The sequence below is a fragment of the Taudactylus pleione genome, unplaced genomic scaffold, assembly GCF_031769625.1.
Source record: "Taudactylus pleione unplaced genomic scaffold, aTauple2 ptg000400l, whole genome shotgun sequence".
NCBI classification, from domain to species: Eukaryota; Metazoa; Chordata; class Amphibia; order Anura; family Myobatrachidae; genus Taudactylus; species Taudactylus pleione.
Window position 1 is genome coordinate 1444544 of NW_028284802.1, and position 21827 is coordinate 1466370.

The 21827-nt window shown below is 44.8% G+C and overlaps 1 protein-coding gene across 2 annotated transcripts; it reads right to left on the bottom strand.

Annotated features, from left to right (window-relative positions):
* Positions 1-1060: 1060 nt before the first annotated feature.
* KIFC1 (kinesin family member C1) lies at positions 1061-19908 on the bottom strand. 2 transcript variants are annotated; one of them, XM_088446517.1, is made up of 17 exons: positions 19815-19908; positions 14017-14153; positions 13765-13885; positions 13290-13337; positions 12435-12467; positions 11408-11615; positions 7430-7607; positions 7036-7203; positions 6828-6950; positions 6630-6746; positions 6370-6543; positions 6110-6277; positions 3966-4104; positions 2555-2694; positions 2341-2414; positions 1772-1847; positions 1061-1254 (listed from the first exon to the last, which is right to left on the bottom strand). In XM_088446517.1, exons 2-17 carry the CDS (start codon positions 14137-14139, stop codon positions 1210-1212), a joined length of 1935 nt encoding a protein of 644 aa, XP_088302643.1. In that variant the 5' UTR covers positions 14140-14153; positions 19815-19908; the 3' UTR covers positions 1061-1209. The 2 variants fall into 2 exon arrangements, with proteins under 2 accessions (XP_088302643.1, XP_088302644.1); XM_088446518.1 differs by lacking the exon at positions 19815-19908 and adding an exon at positions 19645-19766.
* Between the last annotated feature and the right edge of the window lie 1919 nt (positions 19909-21827).

Genomic DNA, 21827 nt, shown 5'->3' on the forward strand with positions numbered 1-21827 from the left:
GGCCTTGTATGTGAAAGTGAGGAGCTTGAAGAGGATTCTGTAAGGGAATGGGAGCCAGTGCAGGTTTTGGCAGAGGGGAGCAGTGGAAGTGGAACGGTGGTAGAGGAAGTTAAGTCTAGCTGCAGCGTTGAGAACAGATCGGAGGGGAGCGAGATGGCAACGTGGGATGCCAGTGAGGAGAAGGTTGCAGTAGTCAAGCCAAGAAATAATTATTGAGTGAATAATCAGTTTGGTAGCATTCTACCAGCAGAGATCGGCAGTCATTGGGGAGGATCCAGGAGGTCTCTCTGAGATTGCGGCTGCTGGAAGATTATCTTCTATCAGCCGCCCAGTGGACGTTTCTGACTGGTTGCCTCAGACATGACTACATCGAGGAAAGCCCAGTCTGGTCACATCTGATGTGACCACGCCAGGCAAGCAGTTAAGTTATTATTGTTTCCAGTAGGTATGCAATCGGGAAGCCGACTGCCTATCCCGGCAAGGGTGAAATGCCGGGCGTCTAGATGTAGACGCCCGCATTTCCCCGACGCCGGGAGACCGGCACCCTGATCGTAGTGATGCTGGGTGCCGCGAGTGGACAGCCGCGGGTAGGGGGGTGGCTTAGGTTTAGGGCTCCCGGGGGAGACTTAGGCTTAGGCCCCCCCCCACCGGGAGGGTTAGGCTAGGGGGAGGGAGGGTTAGGCACCACCCCGGGGGACTTAGGTTTAGGCAGCAGGGAAGGGGGTGGTTAGGGTTAGGCCGGCGGTATTTCATACACATTCCTTTCCAGTATTATTAGCTATATTTGAACAGTAGCAAAGTAACTATTGTATTATTTTGTTGTCTCCGGGATGTTTTCTTGCAACTAGTTTTTGAATAATTATGCCGATTCCAGATCTTGTGGGAGGCGGTGACCTCGGCACACATAATAGAGTCAGCGGTATGGGAAGAGGGGAAAGGCGGCAGACTGGGACGGATGCAGAGTACACAGTACAAAAGGCACAAAACACTATACAAATGCAACGCGCACTACAAGTCAGGCGCTTATATACAAGGAATTATACAGTGCACAATAAAACACTTACAATTGAGAAAACCTTTATAAGGAATATTAGATTTACAATAAACAGTCACATGCATATTTACATATGTACAAATATCTATTCAAAACAAAAAAAAAAATTAATATCTGACAAACAGTACTATACAGAATAAAAACATTATAAAAGGTCACTTCCGGTTTGCCCGTGCTGTGCCGATCACACATTCATTTACCTGTAACACAAAGGAAAAAAGAGTTACCAAATAGTCTCCTTCACTCCGGGTATACCAAATCATCTAATGAATAATCGCTTAGCTGGTGGGAAGGGAATATTTTGGAAACATATCCCAGATCTTCATAAACTATATTAATAAGCACACCTTGCTGAAACCACCATACATGACTGTAGAGGGACAGTATAGGGGTGTAGGTAGCTCATTTCCATGGATCTTCACCTGCTTTACAGGGGAAGATCTGGGATTCACTCACCACCCCTGCAAAGCTGGAATTTGGGTCCCTTTCTATAACATTAACGGGATGTATTTTCACTGCCTACCAATGTAAAAGACATGCAAACCCACTCAAGGGTAACGTCAGTGCCGGTTGATTCATAATCTAGCCTTGACCGTTGTCCATTGATTGCAGCCAATTGATTGATTGATTGATTGTTGTCCATTGATAGCAGCCAATCACCGATTCCAAAAAATACTGAACAGAACTAATAGCGCCTGAACCAGGCCACATTCTCACCTTGCTGGCAAACCGTAGGGAGTTCAGAGACTCTGCAAAGTTCTCCTCTAAGGGAGAAATGTTGGCAAACATCAGCCTAGAAGGAAGCAAAAGGGAGAGAATGAGGGGTCAGCAGTCACGTGCAGGAAGATGTAATCATGACAGATATTACACACATGTGACACAGGTGGGAAGTCAGAAGTCCTAGAGGGGCAGAATGTCAACAGGTTCTGAAAGTAGACATTTTTCTTGTCGCTCTTATATTCATGTCAACATTTACATCGTTAAATCCAGAATGTCGACAGTAAGTTTTTGTTATTTTGAGGGTCAGTCTAAAAATTCGACATTACGAACCTGTCGACATTTTAACCATGCCATGTTTAAAAGGGCAGACTAGATGGGCCAAGTGCCGTCAAATTCTATGTTTCTATGACCTACTGTCCATGGCGACATTCTGACTGCTGATATTTGAGAACCAGTCAACATTCTGGTGTCGACATCCTGAATGTGAATTTTTTTTTTTCATACCACACCCGCCCCAGAAAGGCAGGGGTTACACTGACCAGACACATCAGAAACACACGACTTACACTTTAGAGTTCCCTCCCAAGCTGTTCTGCAGGAGATAGGTCAGCTTGCTATTCCTGTAAGGTATGTGTGTATCCTATAGGAAGGAAAAGGAACAAGTCACACAGACATCCTTATACCATATGGAGCCATGTTGTGTCCAGTCGGCTGAAGTACATGTGGCTTTTTCCCCAGGCACAGATCAGAAGTGATCCTCTTAGCCGTCCATGTGATTACCTTGTTACACAATGAGGTGATCACCATCCCTAGCGTGGACAGCGACGTATTAATGCATTGCGTTTCCTTCAGCCGATCTCCTGTAGACAACGACCGATCTAGACGCTCGCTCCCAGCCAGGTCTATGAGGCTTAGGACAGCTGGAAAGAATGAAAAAAACTCTCCAATACAAAGCCACAAGCATATAGGGTGCAAACAGAGGTAAAGTACAGACAGAGTAGTGGAATAAGTAGCTTACATTGTCCTCCCGTTATATCAATAGTTAAATTGTCGACATTGTGAATGTCAATAGGCAAAATGTTGACAGCTCATTAAAGTGGTAGGATTAAATTAAAAAAAAAAAATGCATGAAAAAGGTTTTGTTGACTTGCAGACATTCTGTACTACATCCTGTTCTGACAGCAATTGCTGCTTATGTACTAAGGGGCTATATTCCAATGTGATGTCCAGTATACACGCTGATCAAAATGCAGTGAGTGTTTGAGACTTGTCTGGCCTCCCACTGCCATGTCCTCCCCTCCCTGTGTTACTGCCGGAGAAGCAACAGAAGGAAGACAGCACATGGGACGGAATATAGTGCAGAAAGAGGTCCGGCTCCCGCGTGTACTGTTGCTCTGTTATTGTACTCTAAACATTCAGTGAGAACAGGAGCCTGACCCCCTCCCCCCCACCACCATTATAGTGGAGTAGGCAATATGAAAATACCAACAAACACTTCTCTCAAGCATGACAGTCTCTTTACAAAGAGCAGCCATTGGCCACGCCCAGGGAGGCAGCAATTCCGCAGCCCATGCATTTACTCACAACAAGCATTTTTTTAAGTTAATAGAAACCAAATGCACATCGTAGGCAGTAAACATTCCTAGTTCCGGTGCATGAGCAGGCTGCAGATGCTGGAAGTTTTCACATTGTCGCTTTTACAGCGAAGGTGCAGCCGCAGTGGTTGGAAATGGCCAAATAGCTCAGATAACAAGGGAATGTATACATGATTACGGTGTGAGATCTTCTTATACTTCCTTACAGACGGCTTCTATTCCATAGTCATGTAACCAGGACAGAACATTCAATGTGCACATAAAGGTCCATACAAACGTAAAGATTTTCTATCCAACTAGTTGATTGTTGGAATGAAAATCTGGTAAGGGATGAAAGCAAATGACAATCAGCAATTTGCTCCCTAACGCCGGAAAATGGACAAAAACTGTTTGTTAAATGCTTGATCTAAACAATTTGTTCAAACTTGTCTGATGAGCATTTTCATCTGTTTTCTGGCATTTAGGAAATTGCTGATTGTCAGTTACTCCCATATGTTACCAGATTTTCATTCCAACCAATCAACTAGTTGGATGATTGGACAGAAAATCTTTACGTGTGTACCCAGCCTTAGAAAACGCCCTAATACACAACTTACATGATGTCCGGACGTCTCTCAGACGGTTCTGCCCCTCAATTTTCAGCTGAAAAACACTATGGCTGCGAGATGACCGATCATTAAGGGCAGTTTTGGCCACAGAGCGATTGGTCTTTGCTGCCCGGAGAAGTTCAAGTACCTGCAATTAACAAAATACAGTAAAGTATTAATAAATATATAAAAAAACAAAACAAAAACCCACACCCTTTCTCCATCATCCAAATAGGGGACACTGGAACCATGGAGAGATCAGCATGTTGCAATTAAGCCTTTGTAAGTGCCCACAGGGAGGGTATTTACACAGATTATGGCAGTTATGGGCGCTCTTCTGGAGGTGTAGGGGTGGCCAATCAGCAGTCAATCTTTTGGATCGATATGGGATCGCCATGTTTGTTATATAGTACAGAAAAGATTGATTTTTTTCCTAATGTGTGGCATAGCCATTAAAATTTGCACATGAGAAAAAAAAAAAAAAAAAAAAAAAAGCCATGGAACAGATCATCAAGTACCAGAAATCCAGCCTAGTAATGGCTCAGTAAAGGGCTTCTCTAGACAAGGTTCTCCCATTTCTGAGTGCGCGTTTTGCCCGGTTCCACTCAAGGGCAATGCAGAACCAGCTCACACGGAGGACCAGGAAGTAGATTATCTGCAGGATAACCCTGGAGAATAGTCTTCATCTGAAAGTGTTCCACAGGTGATGGACCAATGGAGTCAGCCAGAATATTGGTATGGTGGCATCTTGGTTGAACTAAAACATTTAGAGCGATACTGATCAAGAACAAGGAATCCAAAAGGTGTATTTTGTAGATGAAATTTCGATGACAGATATTGCCGTCTAATATTTTCCATTACCACCACCCTGATAGCAATGCTTCCACAGGTTCTAGTGGTGCCCATCTGGCTCAGAACTTTGTGCCACACAGACAAGTGGTATCTTCGTCTAAGTCAGGGACAGTCATGGTCCTAAAGGAAAAATGGCTTTTCTGACAGTGTGCTTGAAAACATTGTGAAAGCTTATTTTGGCTAAATTGCATAAATCGGATCTGTAAATTATCATCGCCTGTGGGTTTCCTACCTTTCATTTGGTCCGGTTACTTTTTTTTTTTTTCTTCCCAGGGATTTCCACAGCGTTTCACACTTAAGCTGGGTACACACTTAAAAAACGCGATGATCAAGTGACGGCCCGATACGATATTTCGTGCCGAAGCACTTGCACGATCCGCGGGGTGATGACACGGATATATTGTGTTATGTAGCCACACATCAAATGGGACAATGCGATGAACGATGTGTAAATGACAGATTGTGAGTACACACTACATGATGGTCTCAGAGTGGCTGCAGGAACCATGATTGTATGACTTATCGTGTAGTGTGGACTTTTACAGGACTTCAGCCAAGACCACATCTCATCCCTGTCAGTCAGTCTTCTTTCACTAGAATCTGGCTCCTTTACAAAGGCTGCTGTGTATGCATCCAGCAGACATTCCTCCACTAACTCGGTGCTCAACCATGTCCGGATTTCACTTAAATCAGGATATTGTCATTCTGACCTTACGCAATGATGGGTATTCGGAAGAGGAAGGAACCTTTACCTGTTGGATGCAGTCAGAGCTTCAAGGATCTATAGGACGAAAGACCATCACTAAAGGGCTGACCTATTGGTCCTCTCTGGTGCCACAAAAGGTGGGTCTTTGTCTAGGCAAGATTACGAAGTGAATTACATCAGTTATTCGTCAGCTGCTGAAAACGAAAGCACATTCTACGAGCAGCTGTGTGGAGCAGGTACCAGATTCTCTGCACCTTCACTGAATATTTTAAGGATTCAATGTTTCTGCATAAAAAGCCAGTAGTTTTAAACGGAAGACGTTGCACACAGCAACTCCATAGCGTACTCTCCTGTTAAGAGCAGCTTTGGAAAGTGCCCATGTTCCCAGTGTCTCCCAGTAGGATTATGGAGTAAGCATCCCTAAGATACATGACATTGGACCCACCCTGCAATGTACTTTAGGTCCAATAGGACGTCTCATATGCTTTATAACACACTAAGAGGCTTTTCGGTTGATGTGGAAGTGTTGGTCTCCTCTGCAAGACCTTAATAAGTGATCACGTCTTGACCAATATTTGCCAGCCATCAGACTTACCTCTTCCACGCTAGTAACTTCCACATAACGCAGATTAGTGACATAGACGTCACTGCTGGACGAGCTGACTTTGCGTATTTCATATTCATGTTTTTTGTCTGGCCGGTTTACCAGCAGGTCCCTTAGTGTCTCATTATAGATCTCCAGGAAACTGGCCGTAAACTTGTACTAATCAAAGAGATAAGAGATTCCAGTCATCAGAATGAGTTGTATACTAGTAACCAGAATGATTACACCTAGTAGACCAACACCTCACTGACCTGCCACCCTTTAGTCTTCAGCTCCTCTGCACTGCTGAAAATCTGCCAGATAGCTCTGGGTATCATTCCCATTGTATCCACAGAGACATTATCTGGACCCTCCATGGTGTAAGTCTTCCCGCTGCCGGTTTGTCCATAAGCAAATATACACACGGGATACCCATCAAGGGCCGACTAGGATAGAGAGAGAACATACAGCAATTAGTGGTGCCAAGCCGCAGCTAAAAACACTACGTAAGGGAAGTGGCAGAGGGACCCACCTGAACCAGCAATGAGATCTCCTCAAACACAGCAGCCTGACCGGTTGACGGTGGGAAGATACAGTCAAAATTAAAGTCATATTTTACAGACTGACTCTTCTCCCGACCAACGTGAGACTGAGGGAAAGAGAAAAGAATGACATTAGAGCTATAATATTTTATGGCGAGACCTTGACGTAACTGAAATAAATGGCTTACCTCCTCAGTCTTTGTTAATACAATGGCACTCTCATCGTCACTGGGAAAGACAATGTGCCCAGTAGGTAGACTGCTTTCGGACTGTATGGCTGGTCGGACTCTGCAGAACACGCGGATGTTCCCCTGAGATGGAGGAGGCGGGTTAGAAGGCCAGTTAAGCACTTATGCGGCATTGCCAAGATCCTGTGCAGTGCTTGTGGCCACTTACCTTCAGCTCCTGCACGGTGTTGTGTAATCTTCTGCGCTCTGTCTCCAGTATGTACAGCTGGGTCTCTTTTTCTGCCACACAAGATTTTAGGGCAACAAGCTCCTCACACTGTTCCTTTACCAGGGTCTGCAGCTTTGAGTGTTCTCCCTCAAAACAAATCAATTTAACCTAGAAACAAAACACATGAGTGTAACTTCTACATATACCGATCCCACAAACACAGGAGGAGCCGCCAATTTTTGTAGCCTTAGAAAATTTGTGAGAATGTAGCTGTAGACTCCAATACAAACTAGTGGCCTCCTTAAAGACCAAGTCACAAAACAGAGAAAGATAAAAGCCACACAATGAGAAGAATGGGTCAAGTGTACAACACAAAATTTTCATCTCAACCTACGTCTTTGTCTTTCAACTGCTGTGTCATACTCTGACTGGCCGCCCTTAGCTCTTCTACGGTGCCCTTCTCGGTAACCAATTCCGCTTCCTGACGCTGGCAGAGATCAGCGAGCCGCCGCACCTCTTTCTCAGAGACAGTCAGCTTCTGCTGCTGAGATTGCAGCTTGGATGTCACATCACTAAACACAAGATACATTGTGAGACAACAGAACACGCAGAGAGCGTCTTCGCTTGTGACTTTCACATTATGTGACAGGATGTAACAAGCATTACACTCAAGCACCAAGAATCATGGTAACTAATGTAATGAATTAAAAACAAATCATGCAGTTCTGTTTGGTACCTATGGCCAACGACATCTTTAACCACTTGCCTGGCACCGTCGTATCAGATATGACCACAGCAGGCAGGACTTTCCCTGACATGGTCGTATCTGATACGACCAGTCAGAAATGCCCACTAGGCGGCTGTGGGAAGCTAATCTTCCAGCAGCCGCCTACATCAGAGGGACCTTCTGATCCCTCTGCAAGCATGGCTGCCTCTCCCAATCACTGCTGGCCACAGTAATCTGGCACCATCGGCAACCCCCTCCCGGCGCAGTGCCATAGAAGCAGCAGCCACGGCTCACGTAGCCGCAGCTGCTGCTGTGGCCAGCAGTGATCGGGCAGCGCTGCCCTTGGAAGAAGGTGCTTGTTAGCACAGAAACGGCTGTCGGGAGTACTTTTGCACTATGGCACTTTATAATATTTTATCTGTTGGCAATATACAGTTTGGGATCTTTAAATATGATACATTTTTGCATTTGAAAATGGTGTGCGGATTGTCTTTTCTGGACTTTGGATTTATTTTAAACACATTTGATCCGGCACCTGAAGTTTTGACTCATGTATAAGTGTGCAGATTTTAGTGTTATATGTTCTAGAAAAAGCCCTCGATGAAGTAGCTCCAGCTACCCATCACGTAGAGTTAGACGTCAACCGTGGCATTCTAGCTTAACAAGGCATCTACAAAAACTCTCGTGTAAAGTTGAACGTCAGTGGCGAAAGTCTCGCACTCCAAGTGACTTCCTCACATATAAGACCATCTACAACTCTTCTCATACTGCTCTGGACACTGCCAAGCAAACATATTTCCAATCTCTAATCTCTGCTCAAGCCTCTAACCCCAAGCGATTTTTTAATACATTTAAACTGCTTCTTACCCCTCCATCACCCAAACCACCTGCTACTATCTGTGCACAAGATCTTGCTTCCTATTTTAGGGACAAGATTGATAAGATCCGAAATGAAATAGTAGGCTCTTCTTCAGCTAGTGACCTGCTCAATTCCCTATCTGAACCCTCTGGCACATTCTCTTCATTTGATCTCACAAACGAAGATGAAGTATCTACACTCTTCTCATCCTCCTACTTTATTACCTCTCCTCTACCCTCACAAATCGGCAAAGCTCTGTCTCCAGTGCTCATCCCAACCCTAACTAAAATCTGTAATCTCTCTCTCTCTACTGGCAACTTTCCATCACTGTTCAAGCCTGCAGTGATTACTCCCATTCTGAAAAAACAAAATTCTGACCCTAACACTCTCCCTAATTATCGTCCTATCTCCCAGCTCCCATGCCCCTCCAAGCTACTTGAGAGACTTGTCTACACCCGCCTCTCACACTTTAACACACACAACTTATTGGACCCACTTCAGTCCGGCTTAAGTTCCCAACACTCCACAGAGACAGCACTGACTAAGGTAGTAAATGATCTGGTCACTGCCAAGGCTAAAGGCCATTACTCACTACTAAATCTTCTAGATCTCTCTGCTGCTTTTGAGACTGTTGACCACTCTCTTCTCATACAAACACTGCAATCCCTAGGTCTTAAGGACACCGCTCTTTCTTGGTTCTTTTCCTACCTATCTGATCGCTCTTTACTGTTCGTTCTTCTGATTCTGTCTTCTCTTCGCTACCTCTATCAGTTGGAGTACCGCAAGGCTCTGTCTTAGGTCCTCTGCTATTCTCAATCTATAGCACCTCTCTTGGCAAACTAATCCGCTCTTTTGGATTTCAGTACCATCTGTATGCGGATGATACTCAAATCTACCTATCCTCCCCAGATTTATCTCCATCTGTATTGGTCCGTGTCACTGAATGTCTTTCTGCAATTTCATCTTGGATGTCATCTCGCCACCTGAAACTTAATATTTCTAAAACAGAATTAATTATATTTCCACCAGCCAATAACAGTTACCAATCTGATATCTCTATCACTGTTGCTAACTCGACCATCCACCCTGCCCCACAAGCTCGCTGCCTAGATGTCATCCTTGACTCTGAACTGTCCTTTGTTCCCCACATTCAATCTGTCTCAAAATCATGTTACATACATCTAAAAAAACATATCCAAAATTCGACCATATCTCACACAAGACACTGCAAAAACGCAAATCCATGCACTTATTATTTCCTGCATTGACTATTGGAATAGCCTCCTTACTGGTCTTCCCAAAAACAGGCTATCACCATTGCAATCCGTTAGGAATGTAGCTGCAAGGCTTATTTTCCTTGCGAAACGTTCTTCATCTGCTGCCCCGCTCTGTCAGTCCCTCCATTGGTTGCCGGTTTTCTAACGTATTCAATACAAAATACTTTCACTTACACATAAGGCTATTAAACAAACCACACCAACATACAGCTCTTCACTCATCTCAAAATATCTCCCAACCCGACCTCTCCGCGTCTCTCATCTCCACGCATTATTTGCTCCCATTCACGGTTACAGGACTTTCTTCGCGCTGCACCCACTCTATGGAATGAACTACCTCGCACAATAAGACTTTCCTCTAGTCTCCAATCCTTCAAGCGTTCCCTGAAAACTCACCTCTTCAGGCAAGCTTATCAGATCCCAGAACCTCCCACATAACCATCATAGCTTCCATATCCAATTACATCCCCTTTTACAGTCCACACACAATCTCACACATCGTCTTTCTCTCACATCCTCATGACATTTGGTTGACATTCCTGTGTGACTGGATCATGCAGCCAACCAAGAAACTGTGAATTCTGGCTGGACCAAAATTGCAATATATAGCACCTATCCTTGTGTATCAATGTCTATTTCCCTATAGATTGTAAGCTTGCAAGCAGGGCCTTCCTACCTATATATCTGTCTGTTATTATCCAGTTTTGTTCTAGTAATGCTTACAATTGTGAAGCGCAACGGAATATGCTGCGCTATATAAGAAACAATTAAATAAATATATATATATTTATTTTTTTTTACACCCCCCCCCCCCCCCCCCCCGATAGATATCGCACAGCCTCTGATTAGGGATGGCAACTGACTGAAAACAAGTCGTTTGCCATTGCTGGTGGCCATCAATGTTGCACCATCGATAGCAACCCTCAATCGATGTTTAGGAAACAGGCAGTTGTGGTCTACACAGATCTTGACCAATCGCTAAACAATTGATGGCCTCTGACGATAGTTGAACCATTGATGGTACAGCTGTCAATGGCCATCACTACAGTATAACATAAAAATTGCTATTTTCATGGTATACGGTGCTTAAAATTTTTTTCAAATAAAATAGCGATGGATAAGTTTAACATTATGTTCTTTACCCAATTCAACCATAAAAGAAAGAAAGCGACAATTTTGGAAAAATAATTAGTCAGTTAAATGGTTAATGCCAATGGGTACTGCATATAATCACAAATGTGTCCATTAGGTATTTAAATGCCAGAAGTTAAATAGGGATTCATATCAAGGTAGAATGACAAAGCAATGTGTTTCGTAAAAGTTGCAGGATGGCACGTGCAAACAAACACAAGTCCACTAAAGGTAGGGACTCTAAAGATCCCAAATTGCAAATCTGCAATGCTGAAGTGTCTGAATGCATAATTGGTTATTCTTCCATTATTAGGAATGACTGTCCCTTAGTGGGGATTGTAAGAAGTGTATGGATTACTGCGACAGGCTTCCACTCACCACAGCTGCCGGCTGATCTCGGAGTTCTCACTGGATAGCGCCTCCACCTTAGTCTGCAGCTGCTCCTTGGTGGTCTGGAGACGAGCATTCTCCCCAGACAGAGTCTGCACTTTGCCTTTGAAAGTTGAGACTTTGCCCCGCATGTCGTTAACCTGGCCCTTAAGGTCCCAGGCGGCGCGTTTCCTGTTACCTGTACTGGCTTCATGAGCTGTGGGATGGAGAAACAACAGTTACTACAAGCCCGGGGTCAGTCCACTAAGACAACAGTTGTAGGAGGAGGATAAAGTCAGGCAGCACACTCAGCAATATCACCATCAATAACAAGTGACTGGTAGAACACTGCAGGGTGCCTGGCCCTAGAATAACAGGTGTCAGATAATAATGATTTGGACGCAGAGGTCATCTCCTGTCCAAGATATATTAAAGCCAGGAGCAACCCCGTTCATTGATCAGTGAAACGACCATCTGGAGATAACATGATTTCCCACCAACAAGCGATATCAAGTTATTAAACTATCAAGTCAAACTGCAAGAAAGGTGGGGTGTGTGAGCATGCAATTATATTAATACCAAATTAAAATAAGAATTAGCTCAGCAGATCTATAGTACATTGTGTCTCGCAGCCTGCCGGCATCAGATAACAGGGTCTCCGCAGAGTAGCAGTAGATGAGTGTCTGCTGCTTCCACAGAACAGGCCCGTGTAATCTACTCAGTGTTAGGTCTATTACACCCGTTGTGCACTGGATTAATAAAATTTACATGGGATCGGTGGATCTGTACCAGCAATATTAAAGCAGCAGGAAAAAGTCACCATTATGTCACCCTCTACAAGACTCTTCTTTGGGGTCACACAACAATAGTTCATCAAGACAGAGTGAAAACCATGAATTAGACTGCACAGCAATGGATAATATCCAGCACTGGCTAAAAGACCCAACACAGCTGGTGAGATACTATGTTCAAATCATGGATTGTATGTGGTGTAAGAGTCAGGAGATCTGGATTGTGCATAAATACGTCATCGTACCTGGGGCTGTAGCTTTGGGTTTAGTCATAGCAGCTGCAAAGAGAAAAACATTAAGGTGGTTAGAAAGGACCCTTTCACCGATCATCACTGGTAGAAGGACACACACTACATGTTATTTAGGTATAACTATACCTAGACAACGGAAATCCTTCCAATATAAGCGGTCAGTGCCATGTACAGCTGCGCTTGTAGCTTAGTCTCTTGGACTACAAAGCCAGTGTGGGTTTGGCAAACAAAAGGGTACAATCCACTACTGCCTGTGCCAGAGAGCGAGTCTGCACTCTCCTAACTACAGAACCGGGTGCAAAAGGAGCGACAGCTGGTCTGATTATTCTGTTTAGAGACTTAATATTGGGGAAGAGTGCCAATCACCTGGTTGACTATTCGTAGACCAGAAAGTAAAAGCACCACCTCGTGCATGTAGACGTTAACCTCGCTCAGCCAACTGAGAAGGGAGGGGAAGGGGGTACCAGCCAAGAGCCCCCTCCATCAGCTGGTCAGCAGAGGCAGAAGTGTCCTGGCTAATCCAGACAATGGTGAAGAAGGGGTGAAAAGAAGTCAACTCAGAAGATAATAAAACAAAAAAAGGAAAAAAAAGAAGAAATGCGTTTACAGGGTGTTGCTACTGCAGTGACTGGTACAGGGGCGTTTTTAGACAGTCCGTCAGTGAAGGCGGTGTGCAAAGCAAGGCACGTTTACCTTAGTGTCCAAACTCTTAGAGACAGAGCCAATGTAAGACATGAGAAAGCATAGCTGAAACTTACACCATAATAAACTTTGCTCATGCTGCTGCATACTGCACAGAAGCCAAACAACTAACACAATGTGAATCATATAATCACAGTGAACATTTACCTGCAGTGTGTCCCCTGTTTGACTGTAGGACCTGGAGAGACTGCCGACCTGCCAATCAGAAGTTAGTATCGTAAGTAAATTTACTACACTGAACCACAGGAACTTGCAGGTCACTCATCATCCCTTTTTCTACATCACCAAATAAAAGCTTATATTAGGGCTCATATGCACAAGAACTTTGCTCCCCCAGTTAGATGTGTGTATGGAAGGTATGAGCATACAGAATATTATCCCAATGTGATCATGCTACAACGCGTTTCACACAGCAACTTACACCTTACACTCTCGTGCATTTGAATAGCAATTAAACAGAATATATGTAAAGTATTTATTTCAGGGATGCTCCAAGTATAGGGGTTTTGTAAAGTGCAGTTATTTGAAAAGATTCATAATGAGGACTGGATCTGTATTGGAAAACATGAAGCTTGAAAACTACTTGACTTGGAAACCATATTCTTAACATTTTGTTACATACCGATGACTGGCGGCTTAGGAAGAGCTGCGGGAGGGGCCAGACGGTGCCTCGTGGTGGCAATGCTCACCGCCGCACGATTCTTTCCAGTCGCTGCCTCTGGGGATGAAACTCTAATACGTTTCTGAGGGGACAAGATACAACGTTTTTATTTGTGCATGTGCGCTGTAGTATATAGATCTCCTGCCCTGGCTGTGACAGGCAAGCTGGCCACGCAATTCATGGATCGAAAGACAACGTAATAATGAAACGCACCTCCACTATGTTCTTTATACTCGCCTTCTGGATCTCATCACACAAAGGCCTCTTTCTGCTGGGAGGAACAGGCAGACGAGACATCTTTGCGTGCTGTAACTTGTTTCCCGTCAGATCCTCCATATTCAAATTTCTTACTAAAAAGGAAAAAAAAAAAAAAAAAAAAAGATTACAAAAACATAGAACACCTAAAGTACAGAGGTAAAACACCCCTCACAGCTGCAGGGTTATGTATGCCCGAATAGGTTATCGCTACACACAAAAGCTTATTTAGCATAATTTTATCTATAGGGGTCTATGGACAGCAGTTAACATAATTGACGGATCTCATGAGCTTCACAGAGAAGCATCAGATCATCACAGGACCAGCATAAGGGCCACCTAGGCAAAAAGATGAATCCATGGCTGATGAGAAGACCTCTCACGTCCCTGTGTTATTACTGGTGAGGGATATCAGGAGGGGTGGGAGAGGGAACAGTCAGTCACGGTTACAGGTCATAAGTAGGAAGTTAGGCACTGGGGCTCACAGGCCTGGAAGAGCTGGGGAACTTCCAGTGTAATAGCAATGAAGATTAGTGGAGCATACTGGGTATATACGACAACTCCATATATCACGAGAGAGAACATTTCACGGGTGACCCACACACTCCATGTGCATAATTAATGATTGTATACACTCAGGTAGCCGGAGATTACCAGTTATTACCCAGGATATTCTACCATACCTGTACCAGAGGGACAAGACCTGCACTATTCCCCCAACTACCAGCACTAAGACACTCCGGGAAGCCACCAACGTCCCACGACAACAAGCTACGTGTATTACCTCCGTACTAGTCCTATTAGCTGGACTATATGGGATCAAACCAGAAATGGTTGGCACCAATCATCTAGAGACTGCGATACAGACGAAATATTCCCAAACTGCTTCCAAAGAGCAATATGAAACACGGTATTCTGCGGCACTGACTGTAGTGTACAGATGTGTCCTCATACCACGTAAGTGAGCCACGCTGAGCAGTGTACCATCTTTTTCGCTCAAATAGGCGCCTTATTTGCAATCCCTTGTGACAAAACAGCGTCATACGATTGCACTGATTGCTTTGACATGCGACACAATGGTTGCTGCATCGTAACACCCCGTATACAGATTCAGAGGCAGGTGCACACAGATTATCATCATCATCATCATCATTATTTATATGGCGCCACAAGTGTTCCGCAGCGCCTTACATAGTACATAAACAAACAAGTAACCAGTGACATACAATAAAAAGCAGGACACGGGCATGTACAATAAACATTGCTATATTAACAACCATTACACCCACATAAGCAGCCAGGTGTTAACCACTTGCCTGGCATGGTCGTATCAGATACGACCAGACCAGACTGGGCTTTCCCTGACATGGTCGTATCTGATACGACCAGACAGAAATGGCCACTAGGTGGCTATGGGAAGCTAATCTTCCCACTGCCGCCTATATCAGAGGGACCTTCTGGTCCCTCTACACCCGCGGCTCCTCCTCCTTTGTGTCCCGATCACTGTTGGCCACAGTGATCGGGCACTATCGGCACCCCCCTCCCGGCTGCTGCTGTGACCCCGATCACTGTGGCCAGCAGTGATCGGGCAGCCCGGCCGGCCCCACCCCCTTCAATGAGAAGCAGCGGCGGCACTAGTAGCCACCGCTGCTGCTATGTATCAGAGCTGCCAGCGGAACACCCTCCCGCTGCGGCTCCGGGAAGACACAGTGATCAGTGTGATCACTGTATAGAAGCAGCAACGGCGGCTCTGGTAGCCGCAGCTGCTATGTATCGGAGCCGCCAGCGGAACACCATCCCACTGCGGCTCCAGCACAACAGTGATCACATAGTGATCACTGGCTGAGCAGAAGCAGCAGCTCTGGTAGCCGTCGCTGTGCTATGGGTCCGGCTCCAGCAGTGATCACTGGCTGTGTAGAGACAGCAGCAGAGGCTCTGGTAGCCGCCGCCGTTCTAGATATCCGGCCACTCCCTCCGGCATCAGCCGCTCCTCCTCCTCCTCCATAACGCCCATTTTTATAAGGGGCCAGGCCATAATCAAATTATATATATAAAAATGTATTATAATGTGTGTGTGTGTGTATATATATATATATATATATATATATATATATATATCTTTATGTTTTGGACTGGGGGTGAACAGCTATTGATCAAATTGATGCAACAAATTAACAACAGACAATCCACTATTAAGCTTACTTATGAATTTAGTTATACTAAAATCCATTATTTGGATGTTGAAGTAGGTATTAATAAAGGTGTAATTAAAACCAACATATATAGTAAACCTACTGACAGAAATAATCTACTGCATGCAGCTAGCCACCATCCTGCAGCATTGAAGAGGGGGCTTCCACGTTCTCAAATGCTCAGAGCAATACGCATTACAAGTGATCCCACAGAGGCAGAGGCAGCGATTGATGCAATTATTGACAAATTTATCAACAGAGGATACAATATCCAACAATTGAAACAACAAAAAGTTCAAGTCATGAAGATTGATCGTAGTCAACTACTAAAACCTTCAGTGAAAAAAGATAAAATGATTATTCCATGGAAACATCATCTCTCCACTGCAAGTCCAGTGATTCAGCATGCAAGTAAGGCATGCTGGCCGATTATAGCCACAGATGTGAGTTTACCTGGTTTAAAGAGTTATAGACCGATGACATGCTTTCTTAGAGGCCGCAATATAAAAGACAGTATTGTACATACTGACATAACTGGACATAATATACATCCTGTGGATGAGACTACATTTGTGAGAAAAAGAAATGGATGTTATAAGTGTCTCCATTGCACAACCTGCCGTAATATGATAGTGGATAAAGAATTTAAACATCCACATAAAAATACTGTTTATAAAATCAATCATGTATTAACATGTACCACGAATCATATTGTATACATGATAATATGCCCGTGTGGACTCGCTTATGTGGGTAAAACCATCAGAACGATGCGGGAAAGGATGGCGCTGCATCGTGGAGCCATCAGATCAGCTCTGACTGGTAAAGCAAATGATCAGCCGGTTGCGCGGCATTTTGCGGAGAGAGGGCACAATATATCACAATTGAGACATATAATTATTGATCATGTGCCTCCCCTGATACGTGGTGGTGATAGAGGTAATCGACTATTGAGAATGGAAGCAAAATGGATTATAGAACTGGATACGATAATACCAAAGGGTCTTAATGATAAGATCTGTCGGAACTCATTATAAAATACATGTATTGCTTTATGGTTAAATATGGCATGGTAATTGATTGGTTTATATCTTCTAAGTGTTGGTAATTTGGTAAATATATATATATATATATATATATACACACATGAATATTGATTTCTATGTGGATAGATACATCTATTATGAGATGCATGTTGAGCTTCTATAGATATATGCAGTAGAATTAATTATGGTATAAGAGCAACAGCGATTTAGAGATGCATGTTGAGTATCTATAGACATATGTGGTATAATTTAATATGACATGATTGTAACTTTATGCATTTCATATAACTTGCTGATTTTACCATGTAACCCAGATGGGTGTGAAGTAGGATTACGTAGTGGTGGTGGAAGTGTGTGGACACTTAGTAGCACTAAGGAGTAAATGTTTGTATACTGATGACGTGTGGTTGCCTAGGTAACCAGTGGCGGCGCTGAGCAACCGCGTCATCAGAATGGGACGCCGCCCGCAGCGTGTGGGAGAGCGCGCTGCCCGGACTTCACTAGAAACACCTGGGTGACTATTTAAGGTAAGAGTTTGGTTTTAATTTTTGTATAACCTTGACAAAAGGGCTGGTGCCCTGAAACGTTGGTGTGTTTCAATAAAGCAGGATAAAGACCTTCAGTGCCGCCTCGAATTGTTGGTATGCCTCTTACTAAGGAAGGCATGGGGGCAAGGTGAAATATTAAGTGGTGAGTGCCGGACCGATGCAAATATACATACACACACATATACACACGTACGTGTGTAATCCACATGGCGGCACTCCGGAATAAACGAATCACACATGGCTGATTAGGCGCATAGGTCTGTGAAAGCAACAGCAGATATATATGTGTGTGCATATATATATATTGGCAACAGTTCATCGATGGTTTGCAAACCATCGATGGTCTGACTGAAAAGTAGTTTACCATTGCTGGTGGGCATCAATGTTGCACCATCAATGGCAACCCTCAAACGATGTTTAGGAAACATCGGCAGTTGTGGTTTACACAGATCTCCTCGACCAATCGCTAAACAACTGATGGCTTCTAACGATGGCTTGAACTATCGATGGTACAGATGTCAATGGCCATCACTACAGTATAACATAAAAATCGCTATTTTTATGGTATATTGTGGTTTTTTTAACACAAAAAATTTCAAATAAAATAGTGATGGATAAGTTTAAAATTATGTTCTTGACCTAATTCAATCATAAAAGAAACTGACAATTTGAGCGGTTTTTGGAAAAAAGTGGTCAATTACCCAAGTGGGGAGTAAGTGATTAATTAAATTACAGTAGGTAGAAGCACAAGAAGGTGGTGGGCCCTGCTCAAAAGAGCTTACATTATTTAAGGGAGGGAGTGACACAGATGGGGTAGACAGGGAAGATGTATACAGGTGTCATATCTAATTATCAGTGCAGTCTTGGGAAGTGGGCTGTCATATCCGATTACAACTAAGACGCATAGTAGCAAAAAATACACTCTACGCAAACCAAGTCACAGGGGACCATGGCGTTCAGAGAAGGTATATTCGGCGTGACTGCAGCAATAGTGTATGAGGACATGTCTGTATACAGTATATAAATATAACCATCAACGGTTGAATGCTACACATGAGCAGATTAAAGCCATCAATGGTGTAGCATCGGTGCTGCGCCATCAATGGGAATACCATCACCCGTACATTAGCACCCCCCCACACACACACACACATACACTACTACACACATCTGTATCCTTACTGAGCACATTAAGAGCTAAAAGAAACAAACAGAAGTAAAAGGGCAATACAGGTAACACAGACTATCACTACCACACTGTATATACAATGATTGGGTAAATAGTACTACATGGTGCATTAATACTAGGAAAGACACCAGCTGGTGCAGCCAGGAGTTACTAGTAAGGTATCACTTCCCCCATACAGCCGGGGCATACCCAGCCAGCACCCCCCAGTACAGCCGTGGCATACCCAGCCAGCACCCCCCAGTACAGCCGTGGCATACCCAGCCAGCACCCCCCAGTACAGCCGTGGCATACCCAGCCAGCACCCCCCAATACAGCCGTGGCATACCCAGCCAGCACCCCCCCAGTACAGCCGGGGCATACCCAGCCAGCACCCCCCCAGTACAGCCGGGGCATACCCAGCCAGCACCCCCCCAGTACAGCCGGGGCATACCCAGCCAGCACCCCCCCAGTACACTCGGGGCATACCCAGCCAGCACCCACCAGTACACTCAGGGCATACCAAGTCAGCACCCACCAGTACAGCAGGGGCATACCCAGTCAGCACCCACCAGTACAGCAGGGGCATACCCAGCCAGCACCATACAGCAGGGGCATACCCAGCCAGCACTCACCCGTACAGCCGGGGCATACCCAGCCAGCTCCCACCAGTACACTCGGGGCATATCCAGTCAGCACCCACTAGTACAGCCGTGGCATACCCAGCCAGCACCCACTAGTACAGCCGTGGCATACCCAGCCAGCACTCATCCGTACAGCCGGGATATACCCAGCCAGCACTCACCCTCAGTAGTACGCTCCTCTCACGTTACCGTACAATCTGGTTTTAGTTTTTTTTAGTTCGAATTCAAACCTGGCGGCGGTTAGCTGGCACACGCCCCGCCCAACGTGAGCACCAATGGAATCACAGGATTACCTGAACTCAAAACGCGATTGGACCGTTTCTCAAAACAACGCCAGGCTGATAGGCGTGGCCGCTAGACAGCGTCGGCACTGGGCAGCCAATGGCCGGTCAGCTATTCGTGCTCTAGCGCTTCCTCTCCACGACGGGAGACATTTTGCCGTAACAGACTTACTCAAGATTCCACGTATTGTTGTCTCCAAGAAAATGGCCGCCACAAAACTTAGCGGTACTTGTTTTCTAGTTACTAGTAGTTATACACGCAAAGTAAGAGGATAGAGCGCTGATATACATGGTCGATTTATTATGCACTGATATGTGTCTCTTCAGCTGCTGGGAAACTACATGCCAGGACATATCCTGCCGGCTGCAGCTGTCACAAAATGGAGACATGAAAATGTAGGGTGCACTCCAACCTGGGGCAGCCAATACTTGCCAACTCTCCCCGCTGGTAACAATCTCCTTGACTCCCTGAAGGGTAGTGGATAGGACCCCTTCAGTATTTGTACCCTGACGTCATTAGTTACTGTCCAACGTCATTCCCTACTATACACGTGGTCATAGACCTGTGGTGAGCAAAGCAAGCCCGCAATGGGACAAATGTCTTCTTTTTGTGGACTGTATGGGCATGGAACCACGCTTAGGGGTATATTTACTAACATTCGATTTTGCATTTTGAGTGATTTGGCATTCGATTTGCATCCAATTTTGAATTTGGGTATTTACTAAAGGCCAAATCTAATGTAAAACCGAATTTTACTCAAATTGACCATCGGAAAAACATCGGTACTTTTACATAGACTCAACACAAATCCCTTATTTACTATCATTCGATTTGAAATCGAGCACAAAATCGACCTTCAAATCCCCACATGAATAGACCTGCTTCATGCTTTCGATTTGAGCATGAGCAGGTCGGATGGACACAGATACATGCATACATCAGTGAGATGCCTGCATGTATCTGACTGTAAAATGCTTATAAAGAGTTAATTTCTAAAAAAAAAAAAATGTGGTGGGGTCCCCCCCTAAAACAGAACAAGCCCAGACTTTTCATAGCCAGTCCTGGTTGTTTAAGTACAGGGAAAACAATACGTAGGGTTCCACTGTACTTAATACAACCAGCACTGGGCTCTGGGAACCAGTCCTGGTTCTGGATTTGCAGGGAAAAAATTGCATAGGGTTCCCCTGTAAGATCCAGATCCAGCACCAGGCCCTTTCTAGCAGGGGACTGATTCCACAGCCAGGGGAGTCCTATCACCAGGCCCCCCCAGCCACAGCATCAGCCCTGACCGCTAGTCAGCCCAGGCCAGGGATCCCTGGGGAGTTGGGGACCCCCCCAATAAAGGGATCCCCCCTCTCCAGGGCACCCCTAGGCTGATAGCCCGGGGCTATCCCCGCCACCCCTCGGCGGGTTGATAGTGTAAGTGTGGTGTAAAAAATACACTGTATAAACATTGTCTTTACAGTAGAACTGCAGGTCCTAGCAAGCCTCCCCCGCATACTGGTACTTGGGGAACCACAAGTACCAGCATGCGGGGCAGTAAGGGCCCACTGGTACCTGTAGTTCACCTGTAAAAAAAATAAATAAAAAGACACAAACACCATGAAAGTAAAAGTTTAATCCATACATACACACTCACACATACTCACCTATATTACCAGGACTGGTCCACTTGTCCCTGTAGGCATCCAAGGTCTTCTTAAAATCAAAAAACTAAAAACGCAATCCACGCAACTGATAACAACTATCCTGGTTATCTGCCGAATGAAGAGCTAAGAGACGGCTCTAGCCTTTGTAGAGCTGTATCTGAGCGTTCATTGGCTGAGATAGGTCAGCCCCCGCCTCTCTCAGCCAATGAACGGCTTCTCCATTGAAGTCAATGATGGGAACCA